At 34.2% G+C, this 19,973-nt stretch overlaps 3 protein-coding genes and 2 non-coding genes across 9 annotated transcripts in view; 1 reads left to right on the top strand and 4 right to left on the bottom strand.

Moving 5' to 3' along the window:
- The window catches only part of LOC128219001 (beta-arrestin-1-like), a 99,941-nt gene extending 92,821 nt beyond the window's left edge, over positions 1–7,120 (top strand). For 4 of the 5 annotated variants that reach the window (XM_052926800.1, XM_052926796.1, XM_052926798.1 and 1 more), the window contains one exon: positions 504–7,120. In XM_052926800.1, coding sequence (XP_052782760.1) covers positions 504–600 — 97 coding nt within the window. In that variant the 3' untranslated portion in view covers positions 601–7,120. The remainder of the gene's footprint in view (positions 1–503) is intronic. The other variant, XM_052926799.1, reaches the window with a different exon arrangement.
- Positions 7,121–8,786: 1,666 nt separating this feature from the next.
- Positions 8,787–14,269, bottom strand: LOC128219023 (U6 snRNA-associated Sm-like protein LSm5). The gene is made up of 5 exons (XM_052926835.1): positions 14,217–14,269; positions 12,048–12,143; positions 11,378–11,405; positions 10,123–10,195; positions 8,787–9,549 (listed from the first exon to the last, which is right to left on the bottom strand). The coding sequence occupies exons 1-5, from the start codon at positions 14,254–14,256 to the stop codon at positions 9,517–9,519; spliced, it is 270 nt and encodes an 89-aa protein (XP_052782795.1). The 5' UTR covers positions 14,257–14,269; the 3' UTR covers positions 8,787–9,516.
- A 1,697-nt stretch (positions 14,270–15,966) lies between these two features.
- Positions 15,967–16,039, bottom strand: Trnas-uga (transfer RNA serine (anticodon UGA)). The gene has a single exon. It is a non-coding gene; the product is annotated as a tRNA-Ser (tRNA).
- Positions 16,040–16,238: 199 nt separating this feature from the next.
- Positions 16,239–16,311, bottom strand: Trnas-uga (transfer RNA serine (anticodon UGA)). Its single transcript has one exon. It is a non-coding gene; the product is annotated as a tRNA-Ser (tRNA).
- Positions 16,312–17,624: 1,313 nt separating this feature from the next.
- Positions 17,625–19,888, bottom strand: LOC128219009 (ankyrin repeat domain-containing protein 33B-like). Its single transcript, XM_052926820.1, has one exon. The coding sequence runs from the start codon at positions 18,985–18,987 to the stop codon at positions 17,965–17,967; it is 1,023 nt and encodes a 340-aa protein (XP_052782780.1). The 5' UTR covers positions 18,988–19,888; the 3' UTR covers positions 17,625–17,964.
- Between the last annotated feature and the right edge of the window lie 85 nt (positions 19,889–19,973).

The following is a 19,973-nucleotide window of genomic DNA, read 5'->3' as shown; positions in this document are numbered from 1 at the left end:
ATATTGGTTAATTGAACTAAACTTCTAAAGCCTATTAAGCTTAAGAAGTTTCAAGATTTTTTTATATTATTTTTGCTATTCAGTTAATATTGACAGATAAGAGTGTATTTTGATATATGTGTATGTTAATGGTGTCCCAGAATGTCACAGTATGCTATCCCATTCACATTTTATAATTAACATGTTGTTAACATTCAGATTTACATTTGATATTGTTATTTTCATATTTTGAAAATATGCAGGCGTGATTTTTAAGGATGAATTTTAAAGTAGCATTGTCATTTACTGGCATAAGAGCAAGTTAAGAAAAAAGTCAATGTAGTCATCAATGATTTTTTTTTATATAATTTTCACATAATAATTATTAGCTTAAAATCAATGTATTGTGTTTACCGTAATATGAGATCAATTATGACCTTATGAATTTGTTTATAGGTCAAAACATTGCAATTGACCAATCATATATCTCATTATATTTTGATTTATTTTATTTTATTTTCCAGCGAGGAGGGTTATGAGTATCGTGACGATGACTTTATCTTCGAAGACTTTGCCCGACTACGTCTCAAAGGTCATGACGGGGACGATACAGAAGCATAGGTCAAAAGGTTACTGAATGTTTGACCTTTGTTGACCTACTTTATGTTTTAACCTTGATTATGAAGATTAATTAGGTCAAAAGGTCAAAGGTCATTGTCAAGGTGATGAAAGGCATTCAAGGGCAATGATTATATAGACATTGTTATGTTAACAGTTGGTTCAACATTACTGCCCATCAAGTATGATATTTAGCTAAGTTTATAACAAAAACGTCATAACAAAAACATCATTTTGTTGTCATAGCAATGGTTGCTAGGCAGGGTCCTAGGTCATCTCTATAATATGTAAATGTTTTATCCCAAGTATTGTTGATATTTTGATGTTATGTATATCAATATTTTACAAGCAATCTTTCATTGTAATCACATTTTATCAAGAGCGCTTTTTATATGTGAATTAACTCCATTTTCAAAGTTTGAATGCTATTACCTCTTTTTAGTGTTTTATAATGTGTGTACATGTATGTTGTAACATGACGTTAAATGTTGATAATTATGTTACTGATTAGTGACCATTTGGATTGGATGTTCGTGTTTGTTGTCTAACGTTTTACAATCTTAAAGAAAGATGCAAGTGATATCTCACTAAAGTTTTATTCATGAACGATAAAGATTCATCAAAAACTAAATTTAAGTATGATTTTTTTTTTAATCATTTTTAATCCAAGGTTTATACTATATTTCTTGCTTTGACTGCTGCACTCTCACAGATTGACCATTTTGACTTTTTTATTTTTTTAATTGAAATTAGACAATTTTTGCATAAATGTCTAGAAACCAGTGATACAAGACTGTTGACAAAAAAAAAATCAGTTTTTCAACTTTGCGTTCAAGAATTTATGTTTTATAGCGAAAAGTGTTACTAACCCTATAAGAAAAATGATTTTTTCCGCAGTTTCCTAAACTATTGAGATCTGTTTTATTGTGTGTTATCCTATATGACTGAATTGAAGGCATTTATACCAAAACTAGTCGATTCTGAGACAAAATCTAAAAACCTGTCAATCTGTGAGAGTGCAGCTTTAAAGGCAAATGTTCTAGAGATGGTTTTCCTTCCATATCTGATGAAACCTTTGTACACAGATTTTTTACTTTGAAATGCACCTTTAAAGGTCCATGTACTGAATGGCACAATTCCAGAGGCCCCAATGACATTTCTATACTGAGTTTAAATTAAACTATTAATTGAGTAATGAAATGAATATGGATTAAACAACTCTCAGGGCCTCATAAGTGAGGGAATGGGGAAAAAAAGAAATTAACGGAATCCTCATTAACATTCCTATAATGATTTTAAAGTGAGTGAATGGAAAAATGCAGCTAATCTATGCGGTTGTCCTAATTTCTTGTAACAAAATGGAATATTTTCCTTTTAGGAGGTAAACAAATCCTATATAAGTGAATAAGAGTTCCTCGAAGATATTTGGAGAAATCTTTCCTTTTTTCCTTAAAAATAGTCTAATCTGAATGAAAAGATGATTATTTTTTTACATAAATGGATAAAATGGATACAATCATTACCAACTTGGAAATGATTTGATTATCATGAGGGTCATGTGAATTAAGATCTCATTACCAGAATGATGGCCCACACTATTTTCCTTTTTATAATCTGGTCATTGTAATGCTATTTTATCTAAATAGGACATACCGTTGAAATTTAAATTCCGAAATTCTGAAATAGCTATCATAATATAACGAAAAAAATTGTTCTTTACTGTTTCCCAATCTGCCGAAAAAAATTCAGCCCAACCCTTATTCTTTCTTTGCCAGCAGACAAACTCTCTCAGACCATCAATTTTGTCCCTGCCCTTTTTTGTGATAAATCATTGGTAGTTTAATTCATGGGAAAATTGGGAAATTATACCCTGATAAAATGGCAAGGGTCTCAGTGTGTAAATTATTCTAAGCCATAACTTCATGAAGTATAACATTAAAAAAATATCACAAAAAAAATGATCCAATGCTTTTAGCAATAAAATTAGCAAACAAATTTTAATGTTTTGGGCCTAAGGTTTGGTATGATTTTTCCATCGCTTGTATGTTTTATGACTTGACATTATTTCATATCAGCAAAAAGCGTCGAGGAAGCACGATTAAGGCAACACCAGAGAATGAAGAAAACGAAGAAAATTCAGGAAATGTTTTCATTGGATAGAATTTCCCTCGTGTGAAATCACTTGCTTTGCTTGGACAGCACTGCCATGCTTTTACATCTTCGATAATTATGTTCACACAGACATGTATTTAATCTTCTGTATATATAGTCTAATAGGCTAGGAAAAAATAAATATAGTTTATTTCTGCCACTGTGGAGGCAACTGTGAACATAAATTTATTATGTTATCATTGTATTGTATTTGATAATGGTACAAATACGTATGTGACCAGGTTTTGTACAGAACTTACAGTTAAAGCAATTGGATTATTTTTATTTAATTGCAATCTCAGAATAAGGTGAATGATGTATGATTAGTGTAATTTAATAATTATTTTTTTAAAGGTTCGGAAAAAAATGGTATGAATAATTTACCTTTTACTTCTGTATTGTCAACTAATGCTCTTCAATTTGGAGGGAATAAAGATATCAGTCTTGCTCTCCAATTTGGAGGAGTAAAAAATATCAGTTTTGCTCTCAAATTTGGAGGAATAATTTTTTTTTAATCTTGCTCTTTAATTTGGAGGAATAAAAGTAATACTTTTTAAGTAACACCATTTGAATATTTTGATTTATTTCATTTTCAAAATTAATGATATTTAACAGCTGTGTGAGCTGGTTAGTGGACATAAGAAAAAATAAGAGATATGTATGCTTCTGAAATAACAAAACATCCATATTTCCATATTATAAATTCATGACATGTTGTTGTTTTTTAAGTCAATAAATATAGTGTATCTTCATCGTTATACATTGTATATTTGATCAAATTATGTGTATGTGAATAAATGTTTATTTATGTATTATGTGCTGGAACAGAATGAATGAGCTATCTTCTGTTAATGAATACTTGTATAAGTTTCATGATAAAAATAAATGGACAGATTCTGGATGGATTTGCACACTTGCCTCTTTAAACCAAAAGTGGCTGAGAAATGCCAAAGCTGTCCCTTTCAATTACATGTACTTTTAAGGAAAAACTAAGGTTTTGACCTTTCAAAATTTGCTGGTTTCAGGCGCTGCCTTATACAGTGTGTTTATACCACGTGCTACGTCGGAAGGCAATGTTTTGCTTCGAATGAAGACTTAAAACAAAAATAACTTCACTATTTCTTCACCATTTTAGATGAAACATAGGGCAGTCTACGCCTCTTACATAGCACTGCCTTCGGTTTTTATCAGAGTTTGATCGAGAGTTTAGTTTCTTCAAACACTTCGAAAAATTCACAATACAGTCGTCTGATAGACAGAGCACTGTCAAAACATCATATTTGAAACAGGTTTGTTGAAGTGTAAAATAATCACTTAATCAAACTTCAGTAATAAAACAAAGCCGGGGCTCTTTAAGTGGCATAGACTGCCCATTGTTTTATTTAAATTGATGCAGTAAAAGAAAAGTTATCTTTGTTTTAAGTCTATATTTTATGCAAAATGTTGCCTTCCCATGTAGTATATATGACGTAATTTATGACGTGGTATACACACACTATTATACATATAACTCTGACCAAGACCGCCATGTAGAATTTAGATAATAATGACATTTTAGTATAAAAAATAAATTTATCAGAAACTCACCTCAGCTGTTGAATTTTGTATTCCTGTCTTTTGTGAATTAATGCATAAATGAAGAAATTTGACATGTATGTAAACTTCACATCTATTGTGACCCCAAAGCGTAATTCTGGTGCTTTTAATTTATTGTTCTTGTCATTGTTGTGTAGTTTTGTAAACAGATCTGTGTAAATATACATTTTGTATACATTTGTTCTCACTCTTCGTTAAAATGTTGAAATTTTTGTTGTAATTATACTTTTTCTTACATTTTGATAACAATAATGAATCAGATCATTCATCCTATAATAGTCTAAGGAAAGATGGACAAACGGTCAGAGGGATGATCCCAATCTTTGAAATTTAGTTTGCATATGAGATTCTAACCCAAAGCAGGCTTGTATACCTGTTGAAACGTTTTTCAAAGCCATGTATAACCATTTCAAGGTATTTCTTACTATTGATAATGCAATAGTCCAGCGAAAAAACCCATCTTATCATCTGTACGACAGACTGAAATTGAAATCTCTTGATCATGTAATCAGGATTAATTTTGAATGTTATCATCCTTGATTGTTAAATTTTTAATTTTGATCAGATTTACATGAGCTAGTCATTCAAAGTCATGTTAGAGTGACATTGCATAATTTAAAGGAATGGCATGACTTTGAAAGGAACAGTTAAATGCCTTAACAGACATTTATGGGCTTGTATTCTTACAACAGAAATAGTGTGCTAGTGCTTTACAATAATCGTAGTTGTTGATCAATTATGAGAGTTTGAAGAGATTTAAAGTGCGTCTGTTCGATTTTTTTTTTAAGAAAAAAAGCTGAGGTATTCTCATAGCCCTGGTATCTGTTAGAATTGTTGTTGGCATCAGCAAAATAATCAGCTTTTGGCATAACTTAAAAAACATTCAAAATATTTCAAATGAAAATTTGTAATTATGCTGCCATAGAAAATATACATTTGTAAAACAAGGCTCATTACTCTTAATTTAAAAATTGTTGAGTTATATCCCTTCTTTGATTGAAAAAGCATCAACAGACAAGTTTTGGGGCTCCATGCGTTGCTCTAGTTTACCAAACTAACGTTTTGAGTTTTAAGACTGTTTCTCAGAGCTGACTCAATAACTATTGTGAACCACTGTTACTGTTGGAATTGATTTTGATTGTATATCATTTTGCTTTGTTATCTCATAAATATTATTTAGGGACTTCTTTTAAATTGTGTTTATAATTACATGTATGTATTTCGCTCTTTTTAACATAACGAGCAACAGAATTGACTGGTACAAAACTGCGGGTATATTTTATTTTTAGCAATATATTTTCTAGAGAATATTTGGTGCGTACTTGTAACTAAGGAAGAAGTATTTATCATATCATTTGCCAAAATATTTTTTGGAAATGCGTTAGTATTATGAAGAACGATGATTGATCTTTTAAAGAATAGTTAAAAAGAAGTCTCTTTCCTGTATGAAAGAAAACATGAGATATTGATCATTTTGAAATAACAAAAATTACTACCAAGTGATATTCTTATATGAAGAAAAATGATATTATTCTACTCAAATTTTGCTTAAGATTACCTGCAGATCTGAAACTAACGTTATCCTCATAAAGTAATCACTTTTTGGGAGTAATTTCGGCTATTGAAACTATTAAAATACTGGCTACTATACTATATTAAATGTCTTATTCTGACTTTAGATTATAGACTGTTTGGACTTATGTGTTTCTTTTGTAAAGAATAACATGATAAGGATCTGAAGAAATTTTACTACAATCTTTTCTATGTGAGTATCATTGGATGATCCCAAGGACCACAACTAAGATACATGAAATAGTTAAAAAACTTTTTGGTTTACCTTATTTTCAGTGCCATTTGGTCCTGTATGACAAATATAACAAGAAGCCCAAGGGGGCCTATGCTCTACTGGCATGAATTTTTATTGGTATTTTTTTTATCCAAAGCATAGTAATAGACAATATACTGAACCCACATTCAAAGGGGAGCCATCAGTGTTACACATGTTTAACAAAGGGAGATAAACACTATGATTATTCACAACTTCATACTAACGTTTTTCACATACAGACCATCAAGTGTGGAAATGATTGTCTAATGAAGCTCAGTTTCTTAAAAAAGATGAATATTATCTTACCAAAATAGTTGCAGGTGATACGTGGCAAAATTTGAATAGTATATTAACAATTCTTTGTTAGATTTTTTCTATGTTTAGAGGTGCTAATTTAGTTTTCTCTTCTTTTATATTTTCTGTACTAATATTCAATATAAAATGAGTACGCGAAAAAGTAAAATACCAGCTTTTTACACAAAATAATTTATGTATAACAGGCTATTTGAAAAAAATATGACTAACAATATTACAAAGTTTTAAGAAGTTTCGAATTGATGTAATGGCTTGCTTAGTTCCACTATTCTATCAAAATTTTAAGCACACAGGCTTATTAAAATAGTTCAGATATGATTGTATTTTATAATAAAAAAAATGCTGCTTTTATCACATAAAGACATATTGCAGACTGCAATGTAATTTGCCGGCTTGTATGTCAACTTAATACTTGCCAACACATGCTAGTATGTCCGTTTATATTAATTTTCCTCATGTTATTCTTCAAATTATTTAGCCCTTCATACATATTCAACATGTATATCAAATAACTCGTGTATATTTATTTGTTATATATATCTGTTATCATCTGAAAAGCTTTAATTTCGATTACGTCTGGTGACTATAGTGTGTTAGATCACATTCTCTCATATAAATAAAATGTGCAAGAAATTTGTTGTTGTCTTTTACTTTTATTCTTAGCTCTTGTTTGAGACTGGAATTAATGCTAGCCATAGGTGGCAGTATCAGTTGAGACTGGAATCAATGCTAGCCATAGGTGGAAGTATCAATTGAGACTGGAATCAATGCTAGCCATAGGTGGCAGTATCAGTTGAGACTGGAATCGATGCTTGCCATAGGTGGCAGTATCAGTTGAGACTGGAGTCTATGCTATCCATAGGTGGCAGTATCAGTTGAGACTGGAGTCAATGCAGTACCAGTTAAGACTGGAGTCGATGCTAGCCATAGGTGGCAGTACCAGTTGAGACTGGAAGCTATGCTAGCCATAGGTGGCAGTACCAGTTGATACTAAAAATAATGCTAGCCATAGGTGGCAGTACCAGTTGAGACTGGAAGCGATGCTAGCTATAGGTGGCAGTACCAGCTGAGACTGGAATCGATGCTAGCTATAGGTGGCAGTACCAGTTGAGACTAAAAATAATGCTAGCCATAGGTGGCAGTACCAGTTGAGACTAAAAATAATGCTAGCCATAGGTGGCAGTACCAGTTGAGACTGGAAGCGATGCGAGCCATAGGTGGCAGTATCAGTTGAGACTGGAATCAATGCTAGCTATAGGTGGCAGTACCAGTTGAGACTGGAATCGATGCTAGCCATTGGTGGCAGAATCAGTTGAGACTGAAAATAATGCTAGCCATAACTGGCAGTTTCAGTTGAGATTGGAACTAATGCTTACCATAGGTGGCAGTATCAATTGAGACCTTAATCAATGTTAGCCGTAGATGGCTCAACTGATAACAATGCTAACGATAGGTGGCAGTATCAGTCAGAAAAAAATGTTAATACAATTGAAAAAATTGAAATTACTTCGCAATCCACTTGAAGCCAAGATAAACATGAAGAATTCTGACAATGTAAACCATACATATAAATTCTGAGAGGTTGAAGAGACATATAGGGGCCATATTATCAACGTGTGTACAACAAACAATTGTATAACCTTCTCATTGGTCCAAAGCATGATTGGCCACACAAAATATGTATCACGACATATTCAAAGTCTATAAATAACTCTTGATTGTTTGATCAGTAACAGGGAGATATATATGCAGACCAAGCTGGTATAAATCCAGGGACCTAATTTCTGAAATAACTTTTTCTGGTATAACGTCTTAGGACATTAATCAGGATATTACATCGATAATTTTTTTTTTTATAGGGGCACTTCTTAACTCTTACATAAATAATTATTGCTTCCAAGGTTTTTTTCTTGCGTGTTGATTAAAAATTGGAAATAAAAAAAGCCTGGTTATATAATTAACAGTTGTTTACAAGTGAACCATGGTTTCGGATTGGATATGGCTGGCAGGCAGCGATTAAGTTACGAGTTATACAGTGAACATCAGATCAATTTCAATGACGCGAGACATTATGTTGGTGATAAGATAAATAATCATTTTGCTTGCAAAATAAAATAAACGATGTTAAATGTACTGACAAACACAACTTTAAGATACATGTATATTGATTAAAAAAAACAGTCATAAAATAAGATGGGGCCCATAATAAGATTAATTTCATTATCAGGATAAAACTTTGCTTGCAGGATGACTCTTCAATATGGGTCAACATTTACTTTGTAGATAGAAAAAGTAAATACATTATCTTTATATTTATTCCTTAAAGATACAACATTAACTATGTACACAAATGATATAGATGGATGATAAGTTTAATCATTTACAGACATGATTTTTAATGAAAAAACAAACACATTGTCAAAGGCATTTCTTGGAGAGAAAAAAATGTTATGCCAAAAACTTATAATTCCTGTTTTAATTACATAAACCATTCTAATTTGTAACATATTACAATATTCTGAACTTGATGGTAGTTAATTAAACAAAATGAAAATAAGAATACAAAATAGCATGATACAGTGATTATTTTTTTTAAACAAGAACACTGTCCAGCTGCCAGCTTGAGATTGCGAAACTTTAAAGAAAAGTAGAGGGCATGGCACATGACAGACATTACAGTATCTATATTCATATGGAATTTAGTCCATCTTGCACTTTGCCATATAGTTCATAAAACAGCACTTTCAAGTTAAGAGAATTCGTTATTTTGTAAGTTTTCAACAAAATTGAAAACCAAGAAATCTGCAATCATAAAAAAAATATTTGTTAGATGCCGGTGTTTACACGATTGGACCTAATTTACATTCAACAAAATATAATTTAATCTTCAATTTTGTTGAGGAATTTTATAGTCGAAAATTTTTACATTTTATAAAGTTGATATTTAACAGCAATATTTTACTGCCATGAAACAGCTCAGCACTAATTGCTCAAAGCACATGATTTCTTCCAGAAAAAAGGCATATGGATCAAGACTCTGGTCCTTCCCCTCCTGGCACCAACTGTAATGAAAAAATCACAAACAAGACTATTATTCTAAGTGCTTCACTGCCATTCAGTAGTTTAACTGTGAAACTGTGAGTTTCTAACCTTCTGGAAAAAGTTTTGTGTTTTTTAACATTGCAATAACTTGTACAATACATGTAAGATGACTGAATATCAAATGAGTATTTAGTCATTCAATTAAGAATTTATCAAATGAGTTTTCTGAATTTGATAAAAACTCACTTTTTCAATCATTTTACTGAATAGGTTAGTAATGTCATATATAATTTAAATTTGCTATTTGATACGAAAAGTTACAAAATGAGTTTGGGAATAGTTGTAATCCGAGCCTTAAAGGTCTTCCCAATGTTCTCTTAAATAGCGAGAAATAAAAAAAAACATCCAAGGTTTAAATCGTTTTTTTGTAAAAAGTTGGACACATTACTAAGGGCTAAATATAATTTCAATTCATAAAAAATCACATTGGTGAAATACTAGAAAACATGTAATTGTTTCATTACCGGTACATTCGTAACATGGAAGGTCATGTGATAAAATCATACATGAAAAGATAAAACAATGCCACTGACCATAGTAATGTTGTTGCCATTGAGTAAGATCTGATCGAGCTTCGTCACTCTTCTGCCTTCTGGTGTACTCTCACTAAAAATGGGAAACAAAAGGTATGATGCATGTTTGTACAGTGTTTTTGTCAATACATTAATTCTCCTATCAGAATGGAAACAAATATATAGCAGAACAGAGGTTTTGGTACACAAAGGTAACTTCACCATCAACCCTTGCTTTTAAATTATCTTTGCACTTGAGTATAATTTCCAGTAGTTGGTGCAATAACTATTATAGATAAATTTATAAATGGCCAATGCCAGGTCATTGTGTAAATTCCAAGATAATATGTTTGAAACATACTGGTAACTTGTTTTCTTTTTGCATTTAATCAGCATATATAGTCACAAATTGTAATCATGATATTCATTTTAAATAAACAGAACAAGAATGTTTATCCAGATTATGTCATTTTGTCAGTATTATTTTTTTAATTAAGAAATCACTCAATTGTTACAGCCAGAGTTGTGGGCCCTGATATACATGTGTGCACTTGTGTATAAATGGTAAAATTCCTGATTTTGTGTCTTTATGAAATGATGAAGATGAAAGATATTATCTTTTGACTAATTACTGGTCAACAGTAATAACTGGATAAATATTGACCAATCAATTAACATTTTGGCAAACTTAAACCAAACCAATGAATGTACCTGTTTAATAATAATTCAGTTGTCTTATGCACTCTTTTTAACTATTCACACTATTTATTGCAACAGTGAAACTTAACATAAAACAACTGTATAAAAGTGTTACTGGCAAGGTATAAAACTAGTGTTGGGAATCAGTTCCAATTTTACAATCGATAATCGGTTCCACTCAAGTAACCGACTGAAGTAACCGATTATCTATCATAGTACAATCGTTTTTTTTAAATACTAGATAAAACCTAAAGTGAAGTTTTATTCATGCACATTATTAAACTCTTAATCACTATATGCATATATGTTACGTCTATGATTGAAGTAATTAAGTGTTGTATAAAAAATAGTTCATTTTTACTTGCTCATTGTGGCTTTCATCTGCCATTTTGTTAAAGATAACGTCTGAACACTTTCTTCTTCTTCTTCTTACTTATGTTTTTTTCAATTTTTTTTTCGATGATCGATTATAACCAAATACAATCGATTGTCTCTGATTTCAGGCCCAACCAATCGATTTTCAATTATAATCAATCATCGGAACATCACTATATAAAACTGATTAAAATATACTCACAACTCTATAACGTCCTCCAATACCATATCTTTGGTTGGTTAAGGAGCATATTGATTAGTGGCAATTTTCTTTCAAGTCTAAATTCAGTGCGTTCTAGGTAATGTTAAACTTATAACAAGTAGGGGAAGACAAGTTAAACAAAACAGCAATTACACCTGTGGCGTTTGTAATCTTGAAAGTTTCACAAGTCCATACAAAATTTTACCAGGCTGAATTTCAGAAATATTTTTTTCACTATATAATTTTACTATTATTTATTATAAACGGTTTTTGCCTGTATCTTTTTAAATGCTCATTTAAAAGCCAGTACAGCCAAAAGCTATTTACAAATACCATTAACCAGATACACACAAAATATTCTAACAAAAATAAGTTGACCATGATGTCAGTCAATAAGATTTAATATGAACTTATAGAATACAGGATATAAATTGTGCATTACATTTGAAATAATACTAAACATATACAGATAGTAAGCAGAAAAGTCCAATAATTCCATTGGCAACATTGTTTATTGTTGCCAATTTGTGTGACTGATGCCCTATTGATGGTTCTAGGTTACCGTAGTTATAACTAATAGTTTAGGGACAGTAGACCAACTGCATTGGAAATATCTGATATATGAATGTCCTAAATGAACATATATGCTCATATCTTCACAAAAGGATACTGACATAATCGTCAAACCCGAGTAGAATCCCTACAATCTCCTTGTCATTTTTCATGATAATGTGAATCCGAGACCCAATACATTTGTCCACCAACTCTGAAATAAAAATATCAGTTAGCACTAACATAAAATATAGGTTATGTTTAGAACACGTATATATATTTAGTCAGATGTGTCACAGTTCATATCTTTTAATCTAACAACAAACTATTAAAATATTTTCATGTAACATATATTCAGTAGTGTTTTAGCCAGTAATTAAAAAGGGCAGGGTGGGCCAAAAAAGGGCAGGGTGGTCCAAAATAGGGGCATGGTGCTTTCTTAAATGGGAAAATAATGCGCACAATATTAGCTTTGTATTGTTGTAAAACAACCATGTACCTTATCAAAGTACATGCAAGTTCATGCACACATTGCAGTAATATCCCTACAGAATTTTTCTTTCTTGTTCATTTTCACTTCAGACACTTTCTTTACCATCTCGGGTTGTTGTCTGATTTTTTGGGGAGATGTCACTTCTCCCACCAGTCAAATTAGGGAGAAGTGGGTAGACTTTAAGGAGAAGAGATACTTATGGTAAAACTTGAGATAAATATTGTGACATGCCACAAACATAATTAAATTAACATTTACTTTGATTGCTTTTACTAGATGGAATGTTAAAAAAAAGTGTTCTTTTTCAAAAGTGTACTTGACTATAGTCTCCTTTTTGCAATGTATAATTGACCTCCAAAAATTGTCTAAAATAAAAAATAAGACATTTAAAAAAAATACCATTTGAAACAATCAGAATATATATATGAGCTGTTAAAAACATTTAAGTGCAGGGGCCGAATCTTGTTTGGTACGATCAGGATAGGGTACGAATGTCACATTCAGCTTTGCTGTTGTTTATTTGTCTTTGGTTAAATACATTTCAATATGCTGAAATTTTAAAACAAAATGACATTTAAAATCTCTATCCTTCATGAAAAACTCACTAATACTTAATAATAGAACTTAAAAATCGAGAAATAAACTCCAAAAAATGTTATAACAAAATGGCGGTGACTCGCCGAATCTTCTACTTTTAAACATAGTACAAATGAGGAAAATACTGTAAGTAAGCGCTATATAAAGCAAATAAGACAGTTTTGAGATTACAAAACAAATTTTCATTTTGAATATTCAACATAAATACTATCAAATATTGGTCATGAAGTCAAGAATTTGATTTTCTTAGCGCCACCGTCTGTTTTTCAATGACTGTCTGCTTCAAACGAAACAATGTTCTAAAAAGTGTGCCTTGTTTTTACACTGCAAGTATCAATTGTTTACTAATGCTTGACAACATTTTTCATCATTTCTTTGCTTTTTCTATCGCAATTTAACAAACTTTTTATCATTTGACCAGTGTCTTCTCTGATTGGTTAACATGGGACGTTTCGATAATTGGATGATAGACGACCGAATTATGTGATTAAGAGATTAACGATTATAAGTGGCTAAATTAATTAAATTGTAACAACATCGGCATCAAAGATCGACATTTAGAAGTACAACTTTGACGCCTCAGACAAGGAATAATGTGTCATAATGGACAGCAATTAGCACCCTGATTATAAGCGTGAATTACCGTTAATCAGACTCGGGTGATGACGGTCGTGTGCCTTAGCACGCACTGATCTGTGACAGATTAGGAAATGGCGACATTGACCAATGAAATACTTAAAGGGTGATAAACAACGATCTGAATGGCCAGAAGGGCGCAAGGGGGCGGGAAAAATATGACAGTGCGTGTAAAAAGGGGCAATGGGGCGGGGTAAAAAAAGGGCAGGGCGGGCCGCCCTTCCATTCCGCTTTAGCTAAAACACTATATTCAGGCTTATATGGTCAGGACTAAAAACATCCATTCCAGTTTTATTTCAGTCAGGATATTATAAAAAAAGAGTAATCATCAATTTATATGACATAATAATTGATTTAAAAAAGTATGTTCTTAAATGTGCAAGAGTTTGAATAGTTTGTTATAAGCCCCTTATTGATCTAGATGAACAGGTTGCATTTTTTTCAATCAAACCAAGAACAAAATCTTGTTTAATATCAAAACATGTGAACTATTTTACTTTCAATCGCTTTTTTCAATAGTTAGGAACACGATAAATAAGTACACATTACAGAAATGCTTACCTAATGGCAAAAGTTGAGATGGATTTGTGAAAGTCGTCATTGTTAAGAGGCGATTGATGTACTCAGTCAAACCGGCTTTGTAATAACGGCTTTCAAGCAATCGGGGCACTTCGTTACGATCAAAATACAGGGTACACGATTTAATTAATATCGGTTATATGTCAACAAGAAACATTAGTCCAATGAGCTACTTTCCGACACGAACAGTAAACATAAATAACATATCAAAACATAACAAAGAGCTGGTGACCTGGAAATAAAAGCATAAAGTTTAAAATAGGTACAATATTGGACTGAGTATTTGAGGCCATCCATGTATTCTTGAAGTGTATGGTCATCTTCCTCAGATTTGATGTGTCGATAGAGCACACAGTCATCTACAAAGAGACTTTCGTTTGGTTAAAAAATAGATCATTCAAGTCATTGAATTACTTAAGGAAAAGCAGTGGACCTGTGACGCTCCGGATCGTACTGGTGCCTTTGTAGATATACCCCCTTCAAGGTTCACGTGGTAACTGCGGCCCTCCATGAAGCTGCTTGTCCAACTGTCCATGTTAGTACGTACTCCATTATGTTATAACTTGAGTTGAGACGTTGGTGCGGTTTTTTCTCGAAAGCCTTAGTACGTAAGATGACACCTGTCTGACAGTCTGATCCATGTTGTCAATTGTGTTTTCTAGATAATGGTTCATCATCATCATCATCATCATCATCATCATCATCATCATCATCATCATCATCATCATCATCATCATCACCACCACCACCACCACCACCACCACCACCACCATCACCATCATCATCATCATCATCATCAGCAGCAGCAGCAGAAACATCAACATAATCATCATCATCATCGTCACCAACACCAACACCAACACCACCACCATCATCATCATCATTATCAATGGGCAGCAGCAGCAGCATCATCGTCATCATCATCTTGATCAGCATCCATCATCGTCATCGTCGTCGTCGTCATTCTCGTCGTCGTCATCGTCAACATAATCATCATCATCGCCACCCTGTTGATTCTGCATTTATAACAATAGAAATAAATCAATGTTCGACCTTCTCCTACACCTAATCTTGATGACAAATATGACCACATTTCTTAATCAATGTACTTTTCACGACTCCGATTATTCCGCCTCAAAACGTTGACCGCTCTTTCGGCCAATCTTTAATAGGAAACTAAACAACAGTCACCTTTGGTTTTAATCCCGTGACACATAAAGTAAGGCAGAAATGAAATAGAGAATCAGGTAAATGTTTAGAACCATCCGATATGTAAACTAGTCGTTCTCTCTTGTTAGAGATGGGCCCTTACATATCTTTTGGAAATGTGGTAGCGGGGTGGGAGAGGCATGGACACGGGGGACTTTTGCTAACGGTAACAAAGCCCCGCATGTTCGGAGGAGAGAGGCTCACACCAAAGAGATCACTTTATATAGACAGGACACTATGTGTGAATTTTACTCTAATCCTCTCCTACTTGTAGATCTGTCAATTATTTCCTTAACTCATGAATCTGTATGAAGAAATGTCATGCTCCAATGCGTATATATAGAAATGCGTTTTGAAATAAGTCTTCGAATTCAAAAACTAGCCTCCCGCGCTTTTGGAAAGACAAAACATTGGCTGTGGGTTTTAATGTATGCATAGAGAGATTTACAATTGTCTGATGAAATATTCGAATATCCTAAAACGCATATTCAGTGTGTGTATGTCACAGGGTGAGAAAAGTGTGCAGCCAGACCGGGGCTCGAACCCGGGACCCCTCGCTATCAGGGCGAGTGCTCTACCGACTGAGCTACCGGACCGCTTACACATCTCCTGACCACATGTGTAGGTATCGGTACCGTGACATACTTCCCCGCAAACTGGAAATTCGTCCTCGAATTTGAGGAACACCAGTGCTAAGGAATGCACATAATTAACACTGAGAGCGCATTATGCTGCCAAACAGTGCTGCCACGGTCCCTCGTTGGGCGCCAAATGTCACAGGGTGAGAAAAGTGTGCAGCCAGACCGGGGCTCGAACCCGGGACCCCTCGCTATCAGGGCGAGTGCTCTACCGACTGAGCTACCGGACCGCTTACACACCTCCTCACCACATGTGTAGGTATCGGTACCGTGACATGTATACCGCGTGATAAATTACGTCACAAACGCTACGTCGGAAGACAAAATTTTGCTTCGAAAGATGATTTAAAGCTACACTCTCACAGATTGAACGTTTTAACAACTTTTTATTTTTTTTGTCTTGGAACGAGCCAATTTTTGCGAAAATCTATGGAAACCAATTATACAAGACAGCTGACAAAAATAAGAGCGCAAATTTTTATATTTAAGTTCAAAAATTGATGTTTTATGCATTTTCCTTAAACCGTTAGTAACGGTTTTAGCCATAAAACATTAATTTTCGAACGGAGATATGAAAATCTGCAATCTGATCTTATGTCAGCAATCTTTTATCATTGGTTTGAAGCTATTTACGCCAAAAAAGCTCTTTCCAAGGAAAAAAGTAAACAAGTTGTAAAAATGGTATAACTGTGAGAGATCAGCTTTAAAACAAAGATAATTTCTTTTTCTTCACCATTTTAAATGAAACAAACGGCAGTCCATGCCACCTGAACAAAAGGCAGTATATGCCACCTAAACAAAAGGCAGTATATGTCACCAAAACAATAGGCAGTCTATGCCACCTGAACAAAAGGCAGTCTTTGCCACCTGAACAATAGGCAGTCTATGCCACCTGAACAAAAGGCAGTCTTTGCCACCTGAACAAAAGGCAGTCTATTCCGCCTAAACAATAGGCAGTCTATGCCGCCTAAACAATAGGCAGTCTATGCCGCCTAAACGATAGGCAGTATATGCCGCCAAAACAATAGGCAGTCTATGCCACCTGAACAAAAGGCAGTCTTTGCCACCTGAACAAAAGGCAGTCTATGCCGCCTAAACAATAGGCAGTCTATGCCGCCTAAACAATAGGCAGTCTATGCTCCCTAAAGAGCCCCGCCTTCGTTTAATAACAGGAGTAAGATTAGGTGATCACTTTTCTCAAACACTTCGACAAACTTGTTTCTCAGATAACGTTTTGATATCAGGCGCGTTTTGTGAATAGGTTTGTCGAAGTGTTTTAAGAAACGTAACTCTCAATCAAAATCTTGTAAAAGACTGAAGGCAGGGCTATGTAAGCGGCGTATACTGCGCCATTTTTCATTTATGCACCATTCATTTGTAACCACGGCCCCCAGGTCCGGGGAGTAGCGGGGACTTTGACTTTCGGTCCAGCCAAGCCCGAGTAAAATCCCCGCCTTGCGGGGACGAATAGATGGTTTATCCCCGCCAAATGCCCCAGCACCCAGGGACCCTAGGTACAGCCCATTCCCCGCTTTAATTGGCGCAAAGACAAAACCACCGCATTCACCCGGCACTGCGGGACCACGTGGAAGGTAAAAACACAGCCCATTTTCCCGGTTATCCCCTGTGTACCCCGGAACTGGCGACCGTGGTTACAATTGAATGGTGCATTAATATGATGAATAAATAGTAAAGTAATCTTTGTTTTAAGTCTTCGTTTGAAGCAAAATATTGCCTTCCGAGGTAGCATTTATGACGTATTGTAATAGATCAAAACTATTTTTATTTTAAATGAAATATTTCATGTAAACAGAACAAAAAATATCAATAGCACTTATGACGAAACTATGACTTCAGATAACATCGATCTTAGATTTGCTACGCTACAAATGGTCAAGTTTGTTATTTTGTTGCACAAGGTATAGTTTTCTTCCGCTCGGAATACTTGGTAGCCTCGTTCGCCCCATAGATTTATCCTCGGTAGTTTCCGGGGTAACATTCATATGTCGGCCAGATATCGGCGTAAGCACACGTTTCAGATTTTTCTGAGAGTCTAAAAGGCTAAATAAATCACTTCCTATTGAGTTAATTGATTGTCTACTGCCCGCTTCCGGTCTGCGTTTGTACAAATTGCTGTTTGAACGGTGCAGGCTATTAGAACGAGACAAATTATTGAGCAATGTATGTCGCTCCGGAAAATCGTCAACATAATTCGGAGTAGTGTCACGTGACATGTACGAGCCTTCAAATTGTTTGTCTTCCGGTATTGGAGAAGCCAATAACCGGTTTACAAGGGCGGTCCTTGATGGATTTCTAGAATGAGGATTGTTCGTTCGATTTAGAAGATTTTCATCTTCCATAAGACGTTTAAGACCGGTTTGATTAGAGACGCGTTTTTTGTCGGCCCCTCCTTCACAAACTAATATTCTGCAACATTCCGTCATTTGCAGCTTTACTGCGGCATCCAAGGCTGTCAATCCGTGTTTATTCCGAAGTTCTAGATCCATAGAGGATTTAGTTGCAGTAGCATTCACAAGAATTCTAATTGCTGACGAATTTGCACACATAACGGCATGAATAATAGCCGTGTTACCGTCCTTGTCTTGAGCGTTGACGTCACACAATTTGCAACGTGATAACACCCGCACAAGGTCAATTTTGTCAACGTCCATGGTCGCGTACATTAACGCTGTACGTCCGCTTTTGTCCCGAGCGTTAACGTCAGCGCCTTTACGTAGGAGCATGCGCACAACGTGTGTTCTAACGTCCTCATTTCCGTCACATACTGTATAAATTAAGGGCGTTTTTCCGTCGTACAAACGTGCCTCTAAACTGCCATCACTTTCTTGTAACAACTGAGTGATATGTCGCACTTTTCCATTTGAAATAGCCGTAAAAAGATCCATATTTTTTTAATATTTACGTTTTTTAAACAGGTAAATGTTTGTTTTACACCGTTAATCCGTCAATGTAAAAACACCGGGCCACTTATAGCCGAATGTAATCCGCTGAATTTGGACTTTTGCCCAGAGATCACCAAAATTCAAGGTGGTACATTTCCAGTTGTGCGACGAAATGCTACTGATTTCGAATTTAATCCACTGAATCTGGGCTTTTGCTCAGAGATCATCAAACGCTAAGGTGGTATAATTCCAGTTATACTGCGGAATGCGTCTGATTTCGAATTTAATCCGCCGAATCTTGACTTTAGCGCAGAGATCATCAATAGGTCAGGTGGTATAATTCTAGCTATGCGACGGAATGCGTCTGATTTCTTCTCTTGGTTCAAATAGCTGTAATAATTTCTGTAAGCGTACTAAGGCACATTATTACCACAGCAGTGCTAATAAACTTCTTTTTGAATAATTAATAATTGTAGAACATAAAACAAATGTTTACAGTCTTTATGAACAGTCGTGTTCCAGACAAGGTCAAAACTCGAACAGCGATCGATGTGTAATCCGGATATTAGCCATTTTCTCTGCATTGGCCGATATACGTTGCCAGTCAGCTTTTAAGTTCCCCTGTTTATTGTATTTAAAAAATTCACACTTGCTTGTTTGTAAGCCAATATAAGATTCCAAAGTCCACTCTGCAGCAGCGAATATTTCTAGAACGGCTTATTGTTATTCCGAAAATAGTCTTAGTAAGCAAATTGTATTTTTTTGCAAGTCGATAAATCCATTTTCGATTAAGTTAAACATGCCATGGACATTCGGTCTGCCAGAAATTAAATCGCTACCATTATAAAACGTCTTTAATCTTACAATTGAATTGGATGGTAAACAAATTAATTCCATTTTAAACTTTATAGCTTAAATTGAACTCAATTGTAAGCTTATCGAACTGAAGACAAATATTTTCATTATTATATTACAAATCCTTTACATGC

This window comes from Mya arenaria, chromosome 15 (genome assembly GCF_026914265.1).
Source record: "Mya arenaria isolate MELC-2E11 chromosome 15, ASM2691426v1".
In the NCBI taxonomy this organism is placed as follows: domain Eukaryota; kingdom Metazoa; phylum Mollusca; class Bivalvia; order Myida; family Myidae; genus Mya; species Mya arenaria.
This window is presented reverse-complemented; position numbering and strand designations above follow the sequence as displayed.